General features: G+C 42.1%; 1 protein-coding gene across 3 annotated transcripts in view; it reads left to right on the top strand.

The window, feature by feature from the left end:
* Positions 1-23,333, top strand: part of mtmr14 (myotubularin related protein 14) — a 100,305-nt gene that overhangs the window by 58,310 nt on the left and 18,662 nt on the right. For 2 of the 3 annotated variants that reach the window (XM_028447072.1, XM_028447074.1), the window contains exons 15-18: positions 7,210-7,280; positions 7,408-7,466; positions 12,804-12,936; positions 21,198-21,371. In XM_028447072.1, the coding sequence (XP_028302873.1) occupies positions 7,210-7,280; positions 7,408-7,466; positions 12,804-12,936; positions 21,198-21,371 (437 nt within the window). The remainder of the gene's footprint in view (positions 1-7,209; positions 7,281-7,407; positions 7,467-12,803; positions 12,937-21,197; positions 21,372-23,333) is intronic. The other variant, XM_028447073.1, reaches the window with a different exon arrangement.

The following is a 23,333-nucleotide window of genomic DNA, read 5'->3' as shown; positions in this document are numbered from 1 at the left end:
CAATAAAAAAAACCAACTACTAGTAACTAAAATCATTGGCAATCACGCCAATGAATATGGAACATATCACTATCAGCAAAATCACACACAGTAAAAAATATTTATCAGCAAAGCATGGCTAAAAGAAACAGTTGGAGGTAAAAGATCAATGAGCAGAATCATCAAACACACGCATCAAAAATATTTCAGGCTGTAGCTCCGACTGTGTTAGGGTTATGTGGGCGTGTCTGTCGGAGAAAGCACTCTGCACGAATCCTTCTACTCGACGGCGTAAAATGGGAATACCGCAACGGAGGATTAAGAGTACAGCTAAGCCAAGAGAGGACGCCAGCCAGCGAGCAAGTTGAAAAACCAATCAGGGCCTCCCAATTGGTCTTTGTTCAGCCTGGAGATGTTTTTGACCACCTCTGCGATAATCTGACCGTCTGTGGTGTTGTCTGGAATGAAACTGCAGCAGGAGGCACCCACCATTACGCAAACTCCCCTCTTGGCAGCTGTCTGTAGGTCAAGGACCATTCTATTTTGCATAACCAATAAGCGCATGTTCGTGATTTCCCCCGAGAAACCAGTAAGGGCTGCGTACGTCGAGTTAAAGGATTTAAATCTGTAATCTAAGGTTTCAACGCGTAGCGACCTTTTACTAATGCCTGGCCAAGGGAACAACGAATAAGCCACTTTTTGTCCAGTCGTCCACAGCTTGTGTTCTGGTGGAACATTCGTACCCCAGATAGCGTCATGTGGATCGAAACCCAAAGGAGTGTAAGATTTGCGTTTCCTTCGTAACGAGAGAGGGATAGTCGAGACTATCTAAGAGTGATCGGTTACATGCACGGACACATACGCACCGTCCCACTGTGGGGTAAGATGTGTGTATAGCTGGTAACCGCATAGCCAAAACCCATTCGCTAAATTATGGAGCGCAGACAGGGCGGAAAGGCTGTGGCCACTGGGTCAAGTTTCTACAAGTAACTACAAGGCTTCAGTTTGTCCCCGTGCTGTTGACACAAGACGGAAGTCATGCAACCTTCTTTTTCATCAACAAACGGGGTGAAAGGACGCTGGAGATCAGGGATAGCCAGGGTCAGGGCTGTTTGGAGGACCGCTTTTAAGTCCTCAAAGGTGCGAAGGGCTTCAGGAGTCCAGACCAAGACCAAGTGAGTTTTTTACCACAGCTCTCAAATGGCATTCATAGCCAGAAAAATCAGGGATGAAATTTCGGCAGAAAGAACACATGCCCAAGAAGGACAAAATTTGCTTCTTAGTCAAAGGCTTTGGAAGGGTGACAATGGAAGCCACTCGGTTGAGGGACAGAGTCTTGCCCTCACAGGAAATGGAGTGACCAATAAATTGGACAACTTCCTGGACAAACTGGAGTTTGGAAAGCGAAGCCTTGTGGCCCTCCGCATGGAGGTGGTGTAGTAGAGACAAAGTGTCTCGCTCACATTGTTCCCTTGATGGGATAGCATGGAGTATGTTGTTGACATACTGCAGGAGGGAAGAGCCCAGTGAGAGTTTAAGGGAACAGAGGCTCTTCTCAATGGCAGAACAGTAAATGTGAGGGCTACACGTGAGGCCCTGCAGTAACCTGGTCCATGGGTATTGTTTTCCCTAAAACATGAAGGCAAACCAAAACATGAGTCAGGGTGGACTGGGATGCTGAAGAAGGCATTAGCCAAATCAACAATACTGAAATACTTCGCAGATGATGGGATTAGCGAGAGAATGTTGTGTGGGTTTGGAGTCTAAGGGGCAGGAGGGATGATGGCCGAATAAACGGCCTGTAAGTCCTGCACAAACCGCCACTCGGTTGGTTGGCCTTCCTGGCGAATTTTCATCACCGGAAAGATGGGAGGCAAAACAAGTGAGTCGGCGCACGGCGCGATCACTTTCTCTTTCAAGAGAGAGTCAAAGGGTTGGATTCCATCCAAGGCATCCCGTTGAATGGGGTACTGCTTCCTGTGGGGCATGTAAGAGGACTTAGGTGTGATCACCACGGGGCGCAATCTCTGATGAGGCCAACGTCATACTTGTGCTTGGCCCACAGTCCAGGGGGCACCGACCGCAACAGGGGTGAGACGTCCCCAGGTTGTGGTGCTGGAACCAAAGCCATCCTGTAGCCTGTGGACAGACTGATGGCAAAAAGAGAGCGGAGACACTCCACTGTCAATCGGGGAACTTTAACCCAGTAGGCATTCACGGCGGGTGAAAACCACGTCAAAGGGATTGAAGTCGGCTGCCAATCATTGGCTAAATGACAGCGTAGGACAAAAGGTCCCAGATCCTTCCACTGAATTTCGGGGGCTTTCGCGACCAAAATGTGAGGGAAGGAGTCAGGAACGTCAAAAAAAGGCAACTGGAGTGCTGTAAGCTGCACAGAGACTGCAGCATGGTGTTGGTCAAAGTAAATGAGGTCAGTGGTTAGGTGGTCGTTCACAGCGTCACCCAAAAGGGGGTCACCGTAAAATTCAGCACTAAAGGAATGGTCTGGATTGTGTGAGACATGTACTGTGCAGTGGCCCAATCACTAAGCTTGCAAGCATCATCAAAATTAACCCACCAGTTGGAAACAAAAACTGCAGGTCTCTGCCCAAAAGGTTCACTGGACAGTTGTTCGAAACCACAAATTGATGAGAAAAATGTGTGTTTCCTGTTGGCCAAATTCAATAAGCAGGTCTAGAAACAGGTTAGCAAGAAGTGGCACCGTTGGCAACGAAAGATGGGGTGAGCTGTATACGGCAGCGTTCGTAAGATCTAAGCACCGAATTGGTGGCGCCAGTGTCGACCAAAAATTTGAGCGGGGTCCCGTTGACAATGATGGTGGTTACCGGTAACCTTCTGTAGGCGTCGGCCTTCATGAACCGACACGACTTCGGCTCATCAAGGGAGGCCTCGGAGTCCAAAAGCAAATGCTTATGTAACAAATCCCTTTGGGTTTCCCTCTGAGCTTGCATTTCTTCAGCTAAATCAGGAAAAAACCTAAAAAAATGATCCTCAGAGAATTGTTCTGGGTGTTGCAACGCGTATGTCTTTGTGTCGATCAGTTCTGGCAATTGTGTGTCTGGAGCTAAAATGGATGTGCCCGGTGCATTATTAGTTGGTGGTTTAAGCATTGTACCTATCGGTTGGACATCCACGGCTTCCCCCAGACCCACGTCCACCAGTCAGTCTGCCTGAAGGTGGTCGTCCCTGGGTGGATGACCTTCACCACCCTGTCTAGCATGGAATCTGTTTTTATTGTTGCGTTTGGCACGTCGTCCGGTGTGATGGGTTTTGTGGGGACACCTATTGGACCAGTGGTGTGGTGAGCCACAAGTGAAGCATTCATCCCTCTTCCGTTGGCCTCTGGGGGGTGTTCGGGTTGGTATCGTGGTCTGCCATTACCCTTATATCGTTGACCGCAGTCCTGATTGTGTTGAAACAATGTGAGGGGACGCCTGCATTAGACAGCATCAGTCCATTGGTGTTCTCACGTGCATCTGTTTCTAGGCCCTTATCGTGTAAGGCGTATTTTGCCAGCCACCAATCAGCGTTCTTTCGACTATGGCGCGAAGGGATGGGCGGAGCCCAGACACAAAGAAGCTCTTGGCAAGAGCCTCATAGGATGATTCATCGGCCGACCCAGAGCCCTGTTGTAGCTTGACATGACCGCTGAAGGAGTTGACGCACGCAGTCAATCTGCGACTGTAGTCTTTGACGAGTTCTCCAGTTTTCTGCCTGCAAGCTTGGATTTGTCCCATATCCATGCGTACGGTGAATGTCTGAGTGATGAGTGCGGCGGTGGCCATGACATGTTTCTCCCAATGAAACTGCCGGGTACAGAGACACGAAGGGAGTAGTTAAGGGGGAAAGTTGAGTGTGTGTTTGTAGTCAGGGGAGGGGGAATGGAAGGAGCAGCTGAATCAGTAATGAATGGATTATTACTGTGTTTAAATGGTTCAATAATGTTTTTCTCTTTCTCCTTGGCTGCCAAGGCAGTGTCTTTCTTTTCCTTTGCAGCCCGATATGAACTTTCCCTGATCCAAAATTGTAGGCATCGTTCATGTGCCATTGTTTCCTGAACATAATCACTTTTCACCTTTTTCTTTGCTAAGAGTTTCTGTTTCTGCTCTAACAAGCTTTCTTTAAGTTGTGTTAGTTGCTGTTTGCTCAGACTGTCCTTGGCAGGGAAACCGAAGCAGCCTACCGAAATGGGGAGTTTTTCACAACATTCATCACCATATTTCGGTTTCATCTGGTTAATAAGCGGCGCGATCCACTCCATGTCATCCTTAGGAGACAGTGTACTCTGTTTCCCATTATTTCTTTGCAGTCTGTTTAGCGGTGATCAGTCATTGTACACTGGCCAGTGCTTTGGAACACCATCCGTATCAAACACAAACACTACTCAACCGCACACAGGCTGAGCGCCTATCGCTCGGGAATCTTCGGAACGCCGTCCGGAACACACTCCTCAACCATGCTTTAGACTAAATGTCTATACTCAGGAGTCTTCAGAACGCCGTCCGGAACACACTACTCAACCGTACTTTACACTAAATGTCTATACTCGGGAGTCTTCGGAACGCCGTCCGGAACACAAACACTACTCAACCAGAAAGTAAAATAGCATCTAGGAGCCTCAGTATATGACTGCCGAGACGTATGGGTACATATAACGACAGGAGTGGAGCGACAGCCTCTAATCTCATAAATCACCACAGAGCAGAGAAGGGCAGAGAGGTTTTGTGTGAAAAAAACATAAAAAACAGCTTCTTACCTTGATTATCCCGAATTGTGTAGAGGTCAACCGAAGGTCCGTGTTCAGGTCTCCGGCCGTGGGACGGGGGTACCCAGCTCATCAACTATGAGCTTAGGGCTCAAACGCGCGTCCACGACCCCCGGAACAGCCCAGCAGACACCACACGACACAGAAGAAGGATCCTGTTTGTGATGCCAATTGTCTGGGCCAAATTTATGGTTACCTCGTCTTTAACCAGTTGTGGATGCTCTGTGTTGAAAAATGATGAGAACCGACTAAAAGGTGATGAAGTAATAAAAAAAATGATTTATTGTAAACTAAATGAAAACACTTTTACAGATATCCAAAACCCCACCCAAGGAGGAAACAAAAGGGAGGGTGTCAGATGATCCCGTGAGCTTGGCGCCACCGGTATCTATCCGATGATTGTCATATGCGTATGATGTGCGTAAGTGTGTGTGTGTGGATGTGTGTATAAATGTGTGTGTGTGTATGTGTATGTGTGTGTGTAGTGTGTGTATGGTGTTCTGTAGCCTTGGGATGCAGCTGGTGGTTATCTTATGGGGGATGAGGGGCATGAGAGAGCATCTGACGTCTCTCAAAAGAAAGACAAAGAAAGGCACATTGAGGTAGAAGGTTACATCTTATAAGAAAGCATACATTCAATGAGTAAGATACACAAGTAAATATGATTTATTAATTTCGCCACCACAATCTCAATAATTACGAGAAAGTAGTTTGTATTCCTAAATGAATGGGAAAAAATGGGCCCCAGTAGGGTTACAGTAAACAATAATTTTAGTGATAAAAAAATCTATCAATTATTAATCAATTAAACATATACGAGAAATCACACATTTTGTTTAATGCTTCTTGTACTTGTTCCACACAAAAAATAGAAGAATCTAACAAGAAACGCTACAGTGTTTCACTTATATTCAAATTAAGGAGGAAATGGAGGAAAACCAGAAAACATTACTGTATTTTTTAAGTAATATTGCTATTTATTTTTATGTAGATATTCATATTTATGCAATTTGTTTATATTTTTTATTAATTTTCATATACCAACATATAATATGTGAACTTTGAAATGTTTAAAATTACGAGAAGGTACAGGTGATTATGTCTTTACGAATGGTCACATTAGTTTTATATGCAATTAATGATTTGAGACCCATATTCGCAAAGATTAATAATAAACCTAAAGTTACTCTTTGATAGGCCCGCCTTTTGAATAGATCCTCTAGATCTGCCTGCAGCTGTCAGAGTGTACAATTAAAACATTTTTGTAGCCAATCCACAGACAACAGTCAGAAATTCTAATGTGTATATGTATATATTCTGTTTTATTGGGTTTTTTTTTTCCATTTCTTGCAACATGTCTATCCTCTTTCTATCTGTACTGTGTACAGACCCATGTATATATATATTCCTAGTTATCTGCTGCTGAAACTCTGCAAATTTCCCCTTTGTGGGACAAATAAAGGTTATCTTTATCTTTAGATGCTGCTATGAAATGCTGAAACTGTTTTACAATTAACACACCACACAGTTCAGTGTGTAATGATCCAACTCATTTTAGTGGTTCGCATGTCCGCCTCACAACAACAAGGTCAAGACCCCAGGATTCAAGCCCTGGGGTGGACACTTGGGTCCCTTCTGTGTAGAGTTTGCATGTTTTCTCCGTGCTCCGTGGGTTTCCTCTGGGTACTCCAGCTTCCTCCCACAATCCAAAAACATGACTATAGGTTGTTTGTCTGTGTGCTCTGCAATGGACTGACGCCCTGTCCAGGGTGTACCCCCACCTACAGCTCATTGTGAGCCGTAGATAGGCACCGGCAGACCCCCGCGACCCTGAAATAGGACAAAGTAGGTCAGAAAGTGGATGGATGATTTTTCACCACTTTTATCGCCAAAGTAGCGGAAGTGAGGCAATGGTGTTTCATTAAAAGCAGTCATAGAGCAAAAACCAGACCCATTTGGTCTAAAATAAAAACGATACATTGACTCACATAGATTGTTTGAATTCCTTTTCTGAATCTATTTTGGTGGTTTATTTGACTAATTGTTTTATGTCTAGGCTCCAGCGGAAAAGGGCACTTTTCTCTTGCATGGCAAAAAGGCAGGGCTTGAACACCACTAGGGGTCTATCTGTATAATATTAAAACTTTTCACAGTTTTAATATTAAAACTAAACCATTCAGTGAACTTCAAAATAAATTTTGATTGAAAGGTGAGCATTTCTAACTGGTCTGTTAGGATTCAGCAACAGCTACTATTTATTATTTTTTAAATAATCACTTTTTTTCTATGGGCTTTCTGGCAGGAATTAACAAAGTGTATGATGGGGAAAAATATGTAATTAAAAAAGTATATAAATATATATATAATATTTCAAATGTATATAATAATTAATGTGAGCCAATTTACATTTTTCTCTTTGATTTTGACTTCTTTGTTTCCCTCAGATTTTCTTTTTTTGCTTCAATTTTTTGAAGCACATTGTCTCAGAGAAGTTTTCTGCTGTTAAAAAACAGAGGTATGTTTTGGGAGTTATGCTTTTCTCATGCTAAATCGTTGTCCCCACTTTTTTCACGTTTCACTGTGCAAATATTGTGACAATGGCTTATATCTTTGATTACATGCATTTCCATTTATTTTTGCAGAAGGAAGAACTCCCACCAGAAAGAGACTGATTTTGCTGTGGAAGAGTTTTGCCAGCTCAGTAAGTATACAGTACTTTACACAAAGGGTTTTTTTAACTAAAAAACTAGAGCCCGTTTTGGCATGTCACAGATAATCAACATCTGTTAAAAAGACGCAGCAGCAGTCCTCTCCAAGTCATTTCTCCCTCTCACACACACACAGTAGTACAGCCCCGCCCCCACTCACACATTGCAATAATGAGAGATGGTTTTCCGGTCATTTGTTGTTAAAGTCATGAAGAAACCATTCCATTCTTTAAATAACAGTATAAATAGTTTTAAAACGGTAAAGTTTGTGTTGAATTCAGTTTTTTAAATGTTAAATCCCTGGTTTTAGGTGCAGGGAGATTAATTTGCGCCGCTGATTAAATACCAGTTTTGTTTCACTTTTCACATGTTTATGTTCTTGGTTTCAGTCAATCAGCTGTATGTTAAAGTAAAACACATGATATAACAGCACACTCAGCGCAATGTGGTTACTAAAAGTGAAACAGTGTTTGTGAATGAACACTGCAGGAGTTAATTATATTTATGAATACCTTAAAGGGCCCATGTTACACTAAATCATCTTTTCTGTGCTTTAAACATAAAAGTGCTATTTAGGCTTAATAAACATGCCCAAAGTGTTTTTTTCATTAATTCCCTCAATCGTTAGTTAGAGGGTGGTTTGCTCCTTTCTTACTGCAGGGCGAGCCCAAACACCTCGCTCCAATTTGATGACGCGTTCCCACTTTGATGACAAATTTGACGCGGCACTGAGATGGAGAAGCCGTGCCTCCAGGAAGCTCACTGCCGTGATTGACTTGTAAACAGACACGCCCACAAAGGTGAGCATTTCAGCGTCCTATGTATGCTTTTAGCTATGTATGTGTTTTCTACAGTCTATGTATGTACCAGTGAACACCCAGCCCCCATGCTCTGTCTCGTATTTCTAAAGCAGCATGAGCATAGCTATGGAGTATTTGGGAGGAGGGCGGGCCGTCCTCTGGCCCTACGTCATCGTGCGGGGAGGAGGAAGTCAGCGTCCCGTCTATAGACACGCCCACTCATGAATATGCATAAGAAGGCCGCAAATCAGCCTGATAGAGTTTCTCAGAAAGTGACTTTTCAGAGGCTAAATCTCTGGAAAACCGGCGAGTTTGGGAAAATAAACCTATACCCGAAATACTATGTTTTTGGGGTTCTTAGAACAAATGGAGATGGGTGAAAAATAGCATGACATGAGAACTGTAGCATATCCCCGGTCTGGCTGTGGTCATAGAGCTTCACATTATAACTATTAAAGCGTGATATATGTTACTGCGTAAGGACCTACGACGAGGGAATGCATCACTCTGTAATTGGCTGCCATGCCGCTAGAGCAGGGGTGGGCAAACTTTTTTGCCAGCACCCGATGCATACATACATTCTTCTTCTTGTCTAAAGTTCAAATTTATAAAACTTCATAACAAATAAACCATATGCATTACAGATTTGCAACTTTCACCCAAATTTAGCCCCAATTCTAAAGAAATGTTTGTACATTTAAGGAAAGACAGGCCTGTTAGTAGAGCAGTGGTTCTCAAAGTGTGTGGTAGAGAATGGAGACATGACAGGTTGAAATTTTCAATTTCATGCCAATCTTCTCAAAAACTCTTTCTTCGTCAACAATAAAGATCATTACACGACAAATTTAGAATCCAAATATGTATCAGAAGTTAAAAAAGCATTCAATTAAGACTGCATTAGATATGCGACTGGGATCAAAATGTAACGTGGAACTAAAATGCAAACAATGATTTACGTCGGCATGTGAAATGGAGCGGAACCAGAAACAAACTTTTATTAGCTGATTTAGAACATTCATTTACTTTTTTGTTTTCTTGAGCTTTTTGGCACATATTGCAGATTTCATTTTGTTTTTCAGTTTTGATTTATTTATGAAATATACTTGCATTATGAAACATGATGATACTTGTTCCCTGTTCGTTCATTTCATACTTATACTGAATGTTTATCCTTTTTTTGGTTTTCTACTGCACTTTTTACATTTGTTTTTTTTAATTCAGATAATGAGTTTAATTTAGTTTTTGATTTATTATGAAATATTATATTACTTGTTCTGTTGGTTCAGCACATTTTAACATGTGTTAGTTGTCAGGATTATTTGGGGGGCAATGGGCACAGGTGGGACTGGAAAGTTCACATAACACACACAATATATATATATGTGTGTGTGTGTGTGTGTGTGTGTAAAAGTTGCCAGGTTAAATAAAAAGTATTTGCATGAAAAAACCCTCCAACATAATTTGTTAATAATAGCTTACAGCTCCACATACTAACACAGAACATGTGTGGACCTGAGTTGATTATTGATAACGTTGTGATCGTGAGATAAAACCATCAACTAACCGGGCTAAACGGGTCATCCCTGCGTGTCGGGAGGAGGGGGGAGGAGCCTGTGAGCCAGATAGAAAAATAATAGGTGACACGTAGGAGGTAGCAGCGCACCTTTGGATGAGAGATCATCCATGCTCAGCAGAGCTAAGAGGGCGAGAGAAAAGGAGTTTAGGGGACAGAAAATGGCGCTATGTACAGAGTTGTTATTCCCAGCAGCGCACACTCGACCAGAGCATGTGTGGAACTCATGGATAATGTGGCGATGGTGATATAAAACAATTAAAAAACGGGGCAAGCAGTGACACTCTGTATGTCCGGGAGGAAGAGGAAGTTGCGCCAAAATACACTAAATAATTCATTCAACTCTGACATAGATAGCAAAATAATAATAATTTTGCCATCAAAAGCCCTGTCTCAGTGTTTTTTTTCTTCTTTCGTTTTATATAAGGAAACAATGTTCAGATGCTAGAGTTGTCACTAAGGCAAAAAAAATAGCTTTAAAGTCACTGACAGGGTTTTTTTTTTTTCTTTACAAAAAGGCTGTTTTCTCAGCTTTTTGCTCTGAAACTGAAGATTTGTGTAAAACTTGCTCTATTCAACAGCTGATTACAAAAGAACAAAATGAGCCAGAAACAATTTTTTTTTTTTTTTTTTTTTTTAATCTTTAAAATCAGTCAAAATGCTCAAAAACAGCTGGCACTGAGGGGGGTAGAAAGTCTGAAAATGGCTGGCACTGAATGAGTTAAAAAAACAGGGATTATTTAAGGGAATTACATTTTAAAAGCTAAGCACTAACACTAGCTACCTCATAAAAGGAAGAGACCAAGTAAAAGTACACAGCTTAATGTCATCAAACCACAAAGAGCCATCGATTGACTTATGACAAGATTTAACACTTGTGTAAAAAGGCTAAAAGCTAACACGTCTTAACTTGTGATACACAATATTTTGTAATTACGTTTCACATTTTCACAGACATAGCTGGTTCCATTAAACAGTAATTGTTACAACCCCCTCTAGGATGTTATATCAAGGCTTGAGAGGCCGCAACATAAATAGGATGCACACAGAAAGCAACGATTATCAAAAGTATTTATTAAAAAATCCTAAAAGTAGCAACAGAACAAACTAAAAGGAATTGGAGACCCTGGCCAAACTGAACAAAAGTAGGGAGGACACTCGGCCAACCCTATACAGGGTTGTCATCCCAGTGTCCACCCTCTAAACTACAAAAACATACAAAACACTAAACTACAGGAACACGAAAAACAGGACTACCAGAAACTAAAATAACAAACTTACAAGATGTCCAGTGGGGAGCTGAAGAACTCTCCCCACACGTCTGCTGTCGGTCAGTTGTTGTGCCTCACTCCTTCTTGTCCTCGCAACGTTTTATACAGCTCCTCCTCCCTCTCCTACCTGATTGCTGATGTGAGTCAGGTGGAAGAGGAGGAAGGGCAGGCTGAGAGGCCATGAGACACCAGCAGTAACAGTAATGTAACTTTTTTGATTATTACACCTAAATATCTTGTTGGTACTGCTCTCAGTAGATTATTTATTAAATCATCAAGTCTTATCTGGTTTTTGACCCACAGCTCATGATTATAGGTGAGGGTAGGAACGAAGATTGACTGGTAAATCGAGAGCTTTACCTTTGGACTGAGTTCCCTCTTCGCCATGTTGGATCAATGCAGACTCTGCATCAGAATGTCTATGCGCAGCCAGGGCTCTGCAGGGGTCCAGTTTGGTGACCTCAGGTTTGGGTCACTGCTTTTTGAAGAATATCTGATACATTTGGCTTTATCAGGCCGTGACCTTCAGCTCCCTCTGGATCGATTCACAGCCACCTCCAAATCCGAGTCCATAGTCCTTGACAAGGTGGAGTGTCTTCTTCGGGTTGGGAATGAGATCCTACCCCAAGTGGAGGAGTAGCCTACAAGTACATCGGGGTCTTGTTCACGAGTGAGGCAAGGATGGGGCAGGAAATCAACAGGCAGATTTGTGCTCAAGAAAACAGTGTTTCCAAACAGGATTGCAGACTATACCTTTGATTGATCTTATTTGGAACTGTAATACTAAGTACAAGTAGCTTTTCTTTCTCAGCATAAAGAATAAATTACATTTTCACGATTGGTTTAAAATCTAAAAATTGTAAAAAAAAAAAAAAAAAAAAAAACTTGGCTCCTTAGTGTTTTATAACACCAATTTTTACAGGCTCTCAGCATTGCAATGTTGTGTCAATCATTCTAATAGGTTAAAGCATTGCAGACACATGCGTAACAGCACCAAAGAGTGGAACCAAAATTAATATTGCGCATGGCACCGTGGAGACCTGAATAAAAATGGATGTGTGTTTATTTCAAGCCAAATTGCAACACCTAATGGCCAAACACAAGACTAACAACGATTGGAATCAATTTGACTGACTTATTACTGTTACAAAGTTGTTTCCAAAGTGTGAAAATCTTTGGCACAGTTGTGGCAAAGTCAGCTTCCGCTTGAACTTTTTTGTACAAAAACATTGTATCATTTGTCTAATATTTATTATTATCACCAAACTTGCTGCAGTTGATATCCATACATTAGTTATATTACTCCTGCTTTACAGACTTTGATAATGATAATTGACTTTATATTTGATGTAAATCTCTAGTTTTCTTTGGGCAGACTACAGTTTTCTGTATTTAAAACGTGATTTATTGTCACTCAGTATCACATATTTCAAAAATGTCACATCATCTGTAACCACTAATGGCCCTACTTCAATCTAAATTGAAAAATTAGCCATATAGGTCATGTAGAAGCTTAGAAAAACATTATTTGCTATGGGTATGTGATTTTCCATGAAAAGTGGATGGGGCTTAAGAGGTTAAAGTGTCTCCTGTGATGCTGCCTAACTTTTTTCCATCCTGTCAAAGACTACTGTAAAAACACAGCAAAACATAGGGAGGTGACCTCTATTTTCTCTTTTCCTTCAGAGGTCCGGGATCGAGGCAGTGAGACAAGTCTTAGCAGTGAATTCTCCCTCATCAGTGAAGAGGTTGGTGGGGCTTCCATTCTCCCCAATGATTCTCTTGAAGTTTTTGCCAACCAACCACAGGCTTCAAGCTGGTAGGCATCAAAACAGACTGCAAATGTCTTGACGTGAAGTTATTCTTTGGTCAGGGCCAGGTACTTGGGGCGTTTTGATTCTTTATTTTATGCTACTTTGGGGATAAACTTTCCAGTAGTCCATGTAATAGTGTTTTTTTTTTTGTTAAAAATGTAATAGTTACCGCCACTTTATATTTCCAAAAACGTAAATGTAAATTTTGTTGAAAGACAAAATGTAATGGTTAGTGGTCTGAGCATACGTGAAAATGAAATAAAACTAGTCTTGCAGAAAGTATTGAAAAATGATATTTGAGTAAAAGTCTCTACCTATAAAAGCAAGAAAGTTCTCTCTGTGTGTGTGTGTGAGTGTGCGTGTGTGTGGAGCGAATATCTCCCCGACGCAGTATCTGTTCAACCTGAAACCTTGTCAATGGCTTCGAAATACCCCGTGTGTGCACCCATTATTTTGGAGTAAGTTGGTGATTTCAAAACGTTGATTTTAATTCTGTTTTGCCCGGACAGCACATTCAAGTTTGCCCAAGAAGTGAAACCTGTTCAGCTTTTGACCTCAGTGTGAGGGGGCGCAAGCGCATCATCTATATCTCTTTCACTGCACAGCTCCGCTGCGGTGCGTGCCAGAGTTTTGAGCTCCTGTGGACTTCTCTTTTGAGGAAACATAGTTTTTGACTGTTCCTTATTTGGTGATTATATTTCAAACCATTTATTTTCATGTTTGTTTGACCATTCGCTGTTTAGACTGGACAGACGGGACCCAGAAGTTATGACAGGACCCGGAAGTTATTGGCGGGCATTGGCCGCGACTGTGTTGAAAGCAAACGGTGAAAAATGCAAATTTTAAACATTTTAAATGCTGATATTTTCACCACGTGCTATATAACCAAATGCGCAGCATGGATTTACATGCTGAATGCACACAGAGCCGTTTAGAGAGAGAGTTGCGACAACGAAAGAGTTCCCGGAAGTTTCAAATAGTTCCCGCAGGTCCGTTTTTTTTTCCCTACATACGCATTTCAACAACCTGTGACGGAGTATGTGAATGCTCGCAGCTGATGTGCGAGCGTGTGTGTGAGAGAGAACCCACGGAGGAGATGGAGATCGTCCCACACGGCAACTCGGAGGACAGGTAGAACATGATAACTATACAATAATTATACAAAAAGGACACAAAAACACAACAGAAAGATACAAAATTACACATAACTCCAAAAACATACATTACAGAAAAATACACCAAACAAAAAATATATACATAAAAATGAGTAAAAGTAACAACAAACACATTTATCAATTAAACCAGGGAAATGGCACACTATTTTACTTTGCACCAGCAAGTATACCCCTTTATAACACTACAGAGCCCTTTTATAAATGAACAAGTACTGGCAAGCAGCAGCAGATTGTGGATGTGAGTGTAGACGTGCAAATAAGAAAAGGAGGGGTCGGGCTCCTGAACTTAAGCCCTAGTCTTAACAGATTCAGTGAAGAAGCTGTTCCTTATTGTGTCCTGCTTTTTATGCTCTGCAGACGTCTTTTTGAGAGGAGGAGCTAAGGAGTTTGTATGTGTGTTTGTATGAATGTTAGGGTCCTTCATAATGCAGGAGGCAATCTTCCTGTATCTGGAGGTGTAGATGTCAATTGTGGTGCATAGGCTGCCTCCCACAGTCTTCTGTGTGGCCTTTGTCACTCTCTGCAGATACTTCTTCTCTGCTACACAATGATGCGGGAGCACAAGACACTCTCCACCACACATCTGTAAAACGAGGTCAGGACTGAGCCCCCCAGACCAGCACACCTCAGCTTCCTCAATAATTAGAGGCACTGGTTAATCCTTTTCACCATGCTGGAAGTTAAGTTGAGGTTTTGTTTATTCAGGTAAGGTTTTTTAGGGAATTTTTATCTCCTCACATGCTTCGACTGTTAACTGCTAGTCTTCGTCAGAGGAGTTCTGCTGATCACTTTTGAAGTTTCATTTGACTTCCATGTAATGTTTCCAGCGAGATTTTCCAGGTCCTTCTGGCCTGGGGTCCGGTCCCTGCTGGCTCTGGGCCCACTGGCGGGTTGCCCGCTGGCTGCCCGTTCATCGCGGCTCTGGCCGTCTGATGGGCGTGGGCCTTGGCCCCTCTGCTGGGATCTCGGGCGGGGGGCTCTCTGGGCCCTCCCCTTGGGGGATTGGGTGCGGGGGTGGTGGGGTGGATGTCGGTGGGGGGCCTTGGGGTTGGGGGCGGTGGCGGAGTGCGCTGGCTCCTCGGCTTCTAGGTGCCTTCTCGGGTGTGTATGTGGGGGGCAGTGGCTGCCTCTCGGCTTGGTGTCTTGGGGGCGTCTGGGGGGCTGCTCGGCCAGGGGGGTAGCCTGGGCTCGCTGGCCCCCACTCTTTCTGCTATTCTGGCTGTGTCCTCGAGTCCGGAGCAGCGCTTGGGTTTACAGTGGCAGTTTCTTGCACATACATCAGTCTACGATGCACAAGCATGCCTTGGACTGTGGGATAAAACTTGTAGTGGGCTTAACTTTAGACACGTCGATCCCAAATACCTGTTTCAGGTATTACCACTCACTCCTTCCCTCTTCCTTTAATAAAGTGTTTCTTACCCTTCCTTAGGGAGTGCTGGTGATGGTCACAATTATGCAATAAAATAATGCAATTTATTTAATTGCAATAACACAAAAAAAAAAAAAAAAAAATGCATTGCTGTCTAAAAAAAGATTGCACTTCTTGTAGTGTTGACCTTTGACAGCATGTGCAGACAAGTAAAAAAATAAAATAAAAAAAAAACAGTATGTTAAGTTGAGATGTTTATTCAGCCAAGGTTTTTCAGGAATGTTTTTTTTATCTCATGACATGTTCAAAGGCAATCAACAGAACTCTTCTGATGAATACTGGCAGTTGACAGGTCTAAGCAAATATTGGAAGATTTGTGCTTAAGAAAACACCTTATTCCATACCATTTTCATTTTAATGCCTTTTAAGATGAGCCTTATTTAAAGTCTGTTATCTGCCATGGGGTGATGACATCACATGGGTGAACTGCCTGTAGAAAGCCCATTGATATACTAAGGGTCTGTTTCTGTTAAAAAATGTGCAAACACCACTATGCGGCACACGCTGATAGATGTTGCGGGACACTGTTGCGGACAATGACAACTAGGTGAGTGACGTGGGCAGAAACTCATTGCCCATTGGATGTTGCAACACAGCGTCGCTGTTCAAAATTTGCACGAGTTGTCTCACTTAAAGGGATCCTCCATTGTTTTTACAAATGTGGCCTAAAATTGTTGAAATGTCTGTCACTAAACGCATTATTTTGCACCATATTCATTTTATTAACTCTTGAGAATGGGACTACTTTACCGTTTGAGAGCCTGTGCACCGCCATGTTGAAAAGACGTCCTTGATGACGCAAATTTCCCCTTTTGTCCATTGAGTTCTATAGGAGAGAAGACATTCAGGATCATTTAGCAGATTTTTCAGTCAAAATAATAATAATAATAATGAATTTTATTTATAATGCACTTTACATTTCAAATAAAATCTCAAAGTGCTACATAGTAAAACAGGATAAAAATACAATACAATACAACAATAAAAGCAGGACAAGTTAAAATTAGCTATAGGCTTTTTTAAAAAGGAAGGTCTTTAGTCCTTTTTTAAAAGCATCCACCGTCTGTGGAGACCTAAGGTGGTCAGGAAGGGCGTTCCACAGACGAGGAGCGGCAGCTTCGAAAGCCCTGTCCCCCATGGTCATGAGCCGCGTCCTGGGCGTGAGCAGACGGTGCTGTTGGCCTGACCGGGTCCTGGTTGAGGTGTGTGGTGTGAGGAGGTCAGTGAGGTAAGTAGGGGCATCACCGTGCAGACAGTGGTGGGTGTGCAGGAGGACCTTGTACTCTATGCGGGCGGAGATGGGGGTGATGTGATCGTATTTCCGCACCCTCATCAGGACCCTGGCAGCGCTGTTTTGGACATACTGGAGTTTTTGGATGTTCCTGCCAGGGATCCCGATGAGGAGTGCGTTACAGTAGTCCAACCTGGAGGAGACAAACGCATGGATGAGCCTCTCTGCAGCCGAAAGGAAGAGGAAAGGACGGAGTTTTGAGATGTTACGGAGGTGAAAGAAAGAGGTTTTGCATATGTGGGTGACATGGTTGTCGAAGGAGAGGTGGGGGTCACACTTCATCCCAAGGTTGGTAATGGAGGGAGAGAGGGGAATGCTGTGGCCAAAAATTGAAACTGAAGCGATGGGGGAGGCACGGAATTGTTGAGGGGTACCAGTTTGGATGGCTTCTGTTTTGTCTCATCCATGCGTTTATCTCCTCCAGGCAGGAGCTGAGACGAGTGAGGGTGGCAGAGGGGGACCCAGAGGGGGAGACCTTGAGGTAGAGTTGTGTGTCGTCAGCATAGCAGTGGAAGTTAATTCTGTGCCTGCCGACGACACACCCGAGGGGAAGCATGTAAATAGTGAAGAGGGTGGGGCCGAGCACGGAGCCCTGGGGGACCCCACAGGTGACAGTGTGGAGGCGGGATTTAGCATTCCCCAAGACCACGTACTCGGTCCTGTCAGTGAGGAAGGAACGGAACCAGTGAAGGACGGTGTCAGAGAGACCAATGTGCTGGAGACGGTAGAGAAGGATGTTGTGGTCGATGGTGTCAAAGGCAGCAGAGAGGTTGAGAAGAATGAGGAGGGATGTGGAACCGGAGTTGGAGGTCATCAGCAGGTCATTTGTGACTCTGTTTCTGTACTGTGGGAGGGGCGGAAACCAAAATGACAACTTGTGCTGCTTTGGGTTGCTCTAAAAATCTGTACAAGTTAAAAAACCTAATTTGTTTACCGAAATGACTAAAGGATGAGTTCACTCAGAATGTAGGCTCATTCAAGGCGTTAAACGCTGAAATTTTGCCCTGGTAAGTTGAAGAAGTGTACAGCCCTCCGGCTGCAGCCTTCTAGCTATAGCGGTAGGCAATGGCTGCTGCCTCGGCTCTACAGACAGGTAGTTGTTGCTCGAAAAGTTCAAATTTTTTAACTTTGAGTGACTAGGTTGGTCAACGGAATTGCACAAGTCGTGTTGCTTGAAGGGAGGTCGCCTCAGGTCGCGTTATTGATTTTGAATGTAATCTAGTCATTTCAGTCACGTTCGGTGTAAACGCATCTTTAGGCTGAATCACTTTGGCAAACAAGACACTTTGGTCAAGGGCATTACAAAAAAGTGGTATGCATCACTATATCTGCATAGATATCCTGGCCGGCTTGCTGCCGCCTAATAACCATGAATACAAACATTTGTTGAAAACTAGAGAAAAAACAACATGTGAGCCTCTGAGGCAGCTTGACATGTATGCGACACTTGGCTTGGATGCAATCCACAAGACAAATTTGGATAGAAAAATCTTTAGTATAGTTTCCATCACAGCAAAACTAATAAGATATTATCATGAAGTTTAGTTTTCTCGACTCTATGTGACTGAGAAGGAGATTTTTAATCATTTTTTTGTTGATTTAATGTTTTTAGTACTGATTTTAATGTTCTTATTGATTTCTAAACTGTTAAATGTTTTTTTTTTAAACATGTAAAGCACATTGATTTGCCTTCTGCATGAAATGTGCTATACAAATACATTTACCTTGCTTTGCCCAGGGTGTTACATAATTATTAATTTCTAAGTTAGTTTATACAATCATTACATCATGATGGGGTCAATTTGTCAAGAGCAGGGGTGCCATGGTTACAGCCCGAGGGCCGGACCTGGCCTGATTGTATATCACATCTGTCCCGTGGTTGATATGGGAGAGGGGAGAGCATTTATTATTATAATTTTTTATCTCATGTTTTAATTTTTTTTGTGTCAACCAGCACACAAAATGTGAAATAGACCCATCCAGTCATTTGTTTGTGGTCTGTGTAAGTCTTATAACACAGAGGAAATTGCCCCATTTCAAACTTTCTACATTTGTGACGTCACACGTGAAATCGGTAATCAGTGTTGCCATATCAGACAATTTCCAGCCCAATCATGTCTTAGAACAGCCCAAATATGAACCACGAATCTGACAACACTGTGTTTGTGACACAATGCGACACAGCGGTTTGGACTATCACCTTGAATGAAGTATTCCTGTAATCTCTACATGAGATGATGACAATGAAGCAACGTAGCAGCTCCGTAAGTGTTTGAAGCGGCTGAAACAGCTGCTTTTGCTGTTGAAGCTGCTGTTGCTGCACAGTGCATACACTTCATAAAACAGTGTTTTTCTGACTCAAAATCCTAATATCTGCTTAAATAACTGTGTTTTACTGTAGTGTGCAGTTTTTTGGTTGAAAACAACAACAAGAATGTGTGAATAGCAAATGTGATCAACTGTTGTGTGGAGTCATGTGGAGTCCGCGTCTATAAACACGCCCGCTCACACAGCCCGGTTTTAGAATTGGTCAGAAAGTTTTAAGCTGCTAATTCACTTTCTTCTGCTCCTCATCTTTATTACCGTGGAGGTGCAGCACCAGCAGCAGGCACTTGGCGGCAGGCCTGGAGGGGGCGGTTCATAATTCTAGTGACGTCACTAGAATTTGAACAGCTCGTTTTTCAGAAGAGGGCAAAGAAGCAGCTCAGAGAGCAGGATTATTGAGGATTTCTCAGAGATGAGGAAGGAAGCCCAATAATATTCTGGGGATGTTTTTGATAAGGAATTAACATTATAATAAGGTTAAAATTGGTCAGTTGGTCTGGTGGTCTGGTGCTGCTGCCCGCCTCAGCTGCAGCTGAGCTAAGCTGGTGAAAGTGAAAAGGTGTCTGGCTTCGACAAGTAAAATGTAGCTGAAGATGGCTTGTCTCCCCATTTAACATAATCCAGTGTGATATGGGTGGGTGGGAATGAAAGGGGTTGGGACTTGGGGTTGACTGATGTAGGCTCTACAATAGGCTCATGCCATAAGCATGGGTGTGTGGAAATGTGATGACTGACAAAGTGAATGTGCCATCACGGGCGACCGTGGCTCAGGTGGTAGTGGGTCGTCTTCTGATCGAGAGGTTGGGGGTTCGATCCCAGTACCTGACTATGTGTCGAAGTGTCCTTGGGCAAGACACTGAACCCTAAGTTGCTCCCAGTGGTCGACTAGCGCCTTGCCTTGCAGTCCTGTCCCACTGGTGTGTGAATGTGAGAGTGATTGGGTGAATGAGCTGATATGTAAAGCGCTTTGAGACTGCTTCAGTGTGGTGATAAAGCGCTATATAAAATCAAGTCCATTTACCATTTACCCTCTGTTATTGAGCCAATGTATTGTTTTAAGATAGGTAATATTTGGATATTTTTTTCAAGAACATTTTTGTTTTACTAATTCTTACTGGATATTCAGCCACTTGGCCTATTGCTGGATTACTTTGTTCTGGCATTTACTTTCCATGACTTGTTTAGGCCTGCTTGGCCTAGCTTTCTTTTAATTGGCCTAATTATGCATTGGCATGATTTCATGATTTCAAGCCTTCAATAAATATGATCAAAGTAATTTACATTTTACACTTGTGTTATTTATAGGAAAAGGTGTTTTGTCTATTCTGTCGCATTTCTAATTTATAAATGTAGGCTACAAGATGCCATACGAACAGGCAGACGAAGGTGGGGAAATGGCCATATTTGTTAAGTTTTTGAAGGGTAACTTGCTATGTAATTATTATAGGCCTCATTGTGAGGCTATTGTGGTGCCAATGCAACTTGTTTTTTGATGTGTAGGCTTTGATCAACAATTTCAAGCAGCATATCCATATGTTGAGTCTTTTTTTTGGTCTTTAAGGCCGAAAGTGTAATTAGGCCCCCTGAGGTCTCACTTGAAAAAAATTTGGCCCCCTGATCAATTTCACCCAGGCACCCCTCGTCTAGAGTATGTGTCATACGCCATTGTCTTTATTTTAATCTGTGTTTCTGAGTGTGGTGCATATAATTTGCTTTCTTTAAAATAACAACTTTGTAACGCACTTTGGGCTGCTTTCTTTGTATAAAGAGCACTTTTATATATTAAGATTGATTGATTGAACACATTTTTATTGTGCTGTAGGTACTTGAAAGAAGGTAAAATATTATTCATAATTATTCTTTTTTCACTGTGATTTGTGTGACACAGCAGACGCCGCGCATTGGTAAAATTTGAGTTTTGCACTTAATTGGCTTGGCAGACTCTGGATGTTTGCCCGAGTATGTTTGCGGCTTTGAGCCTTTAGGTCTGATATTACTATAAAGTTATTTTCTGTTATTGCCAATGGGATGTTTTTCTAATTGCAGGAGAAAAAGCATCACCTCATCTCCTCAAATGGTAGTTTGGAATAAGACAAACCCTCTGGATGAGCAACTCGCCCATCCACTCAGTGAGGCCAGATCTTCTAGCTCCTCATCATGCCAGTCTGAACAAGATGTCATACGAACAGGCAGCAGCCCCTTGGCTGTCCCCAGCCGGAGGTGAGGAAATTTTCCTCAACTTTTACAGTCATCCCAGTAGGTGGGATATTCATTTTTACACCAACAAAATATCCAGGAGATTCCTGGCCTTTAGCTTCTGAGCTTTTGAACTAGAATTTTAGCCTGTACTCTTAACATACAGCTTATGGGTGAGGGTTGAGGAAACACACTTTCTCCTGTTGTAAAGTAACAAGACAGGGAGGTGATAGTCCAAAATAACTTGTTTTTTTTTTCAGTTTATTTGACAGGGACAATGTACATTCATTAACTTTACATGCAGTAAATTTACCAGAGTTAGCCAATGGCTATTTTTCATCTTGACCTTAGTTTACCGATAATTTGATTTTATTTAAAATGCCCTGGTAGATCCATGTTGACTATAAATTTTTATTTATTTGTATTCAATCCCAGACACTTGGCTTGGGATCAGTTTAAAAATAATGTTTTGAAAACACATTTAACTATGAGCCAACTATCGCTAGAAAAACTACAAACTAAATGGGATGTGGATGCAATAAAGTGCCTGGGTATATACTTATAAAAATACATTATAAAACAATGCAATCCCATTCCTCAATCTTAGTTCAAGGATTAAAGAAATTAAAAATATCCCAAGATTTTTTTTTTTTTTTCAAGTATTGCTTTAGGCAAGGCAATGCAAATGTATTTGTATAGTGCATTTCATACACAAGGCAACTCGATGTGCTTTACATGATCAAAAAGTGTAACAGTAAACATTCAACAGCTTACAATCTGTAAGAACATTAAAGTCGGCAAAAGATTTTTTTTAATCACCAGTAAAATAACTTAAAATCTTCAACAAACACATTACATCAACAACATGACCAAAAATCTGCCTCTCAATCATAGTCTGGGCTCCACTTCTGACCTGTGTTCATAGATCTGAGAGACCGTCTGAGTCCATACCTGACTAACATCTCACTGATGTATTCTGGACCAAACCCATTCACAGATGTATACACCAGCAGCAGAACTTTAAAGTCTATTCTGATGCTGACTGGGAGCCAGTTTAAAGATTTTAAAACTGGAGTAATGTGCTCTGACCTCTTTGTTCTGGTTAAGACCCGAGCTGCAGTGTTCTGAACCAGCTGTAAGTGTTTGATGCTCTTTTGGGGGATTCCTGTCAGAAAACCATTATAATAATCCAGTCTTTCTGAGTCATTAAACCTTTCACTCTGGAGATGTTCTTTAGGTGGTAGAAGGCCGTTTTTGTGATAGATTTGATATGACTGCTGAATGTCAGATCTGAGTCAATCAGAACACCAAGGTTTTTGACTTGGTCTTTAGCTTTTAAAGATTGAGACTCAAGATACTTGCTGATAGCAGTCCTCTTTTCATACCTGTCAAGTATCCCGTTTGGCCGGGAAACTCCCGTATTTTACCCCTCTTTCCCGCCATCTTCCCGTATTAGTATTTTCCCGTAAATATCCCGTATTTTAATGTAATTAAATAATGAACACCGTCACTAGCCTCGCGAAAACTGCCATCTGAAATGACCTGGGTGTCAGTCCTCGCGAGATTAGTGCTGACAGTGGCAACAAACAACTCAGAAAAGAGATGGATGAATGAAGACGTTCCAGCGAGAAAAAAAACAAAGAACTCGTGTAAATACATTGTGAAATGTTAAAGAGAGTTTACCTTCCTAAAGAGCTGCAGGATGGGACACAGTTACACGTTTTGTTAGATTAGTAACTGAGATTTTAGTGTCTCCCACAGCGGAAGGAACGACGTAAGTCACCATGAAAAATCAGCCAATCATAAGCGCCACAAATATACACCGCTTTCAAAAAGTGTTAAAGAATGTGAAGTCTGCCACAAATGCGTCTAATAAGTCATTAGTGAATACCAGAGAACCACATGAGTGAGCATGAGAAATTTAAATAAAATATATAATGAAAATAAAATGTTAATCTTTAACTTAAAGACAAGCAATGTGAAATA

Source organism: Gouania willdenowi, chromosome 5 (genome assembly GCF_900634775.1).
Source record: "Gouania willdenowi chromosome 5, fGouWil2.1, whole genome shotgun sequence".
NCBI lineage: Eukaryota > Metazoa > Chordata > Actinopteri > Blenniiformes > Gobiesocidae > Gouania > Gouania willdenowi.
This window is presented reverse-complemented; position numbering and strand designations above follow the sequence as displayed.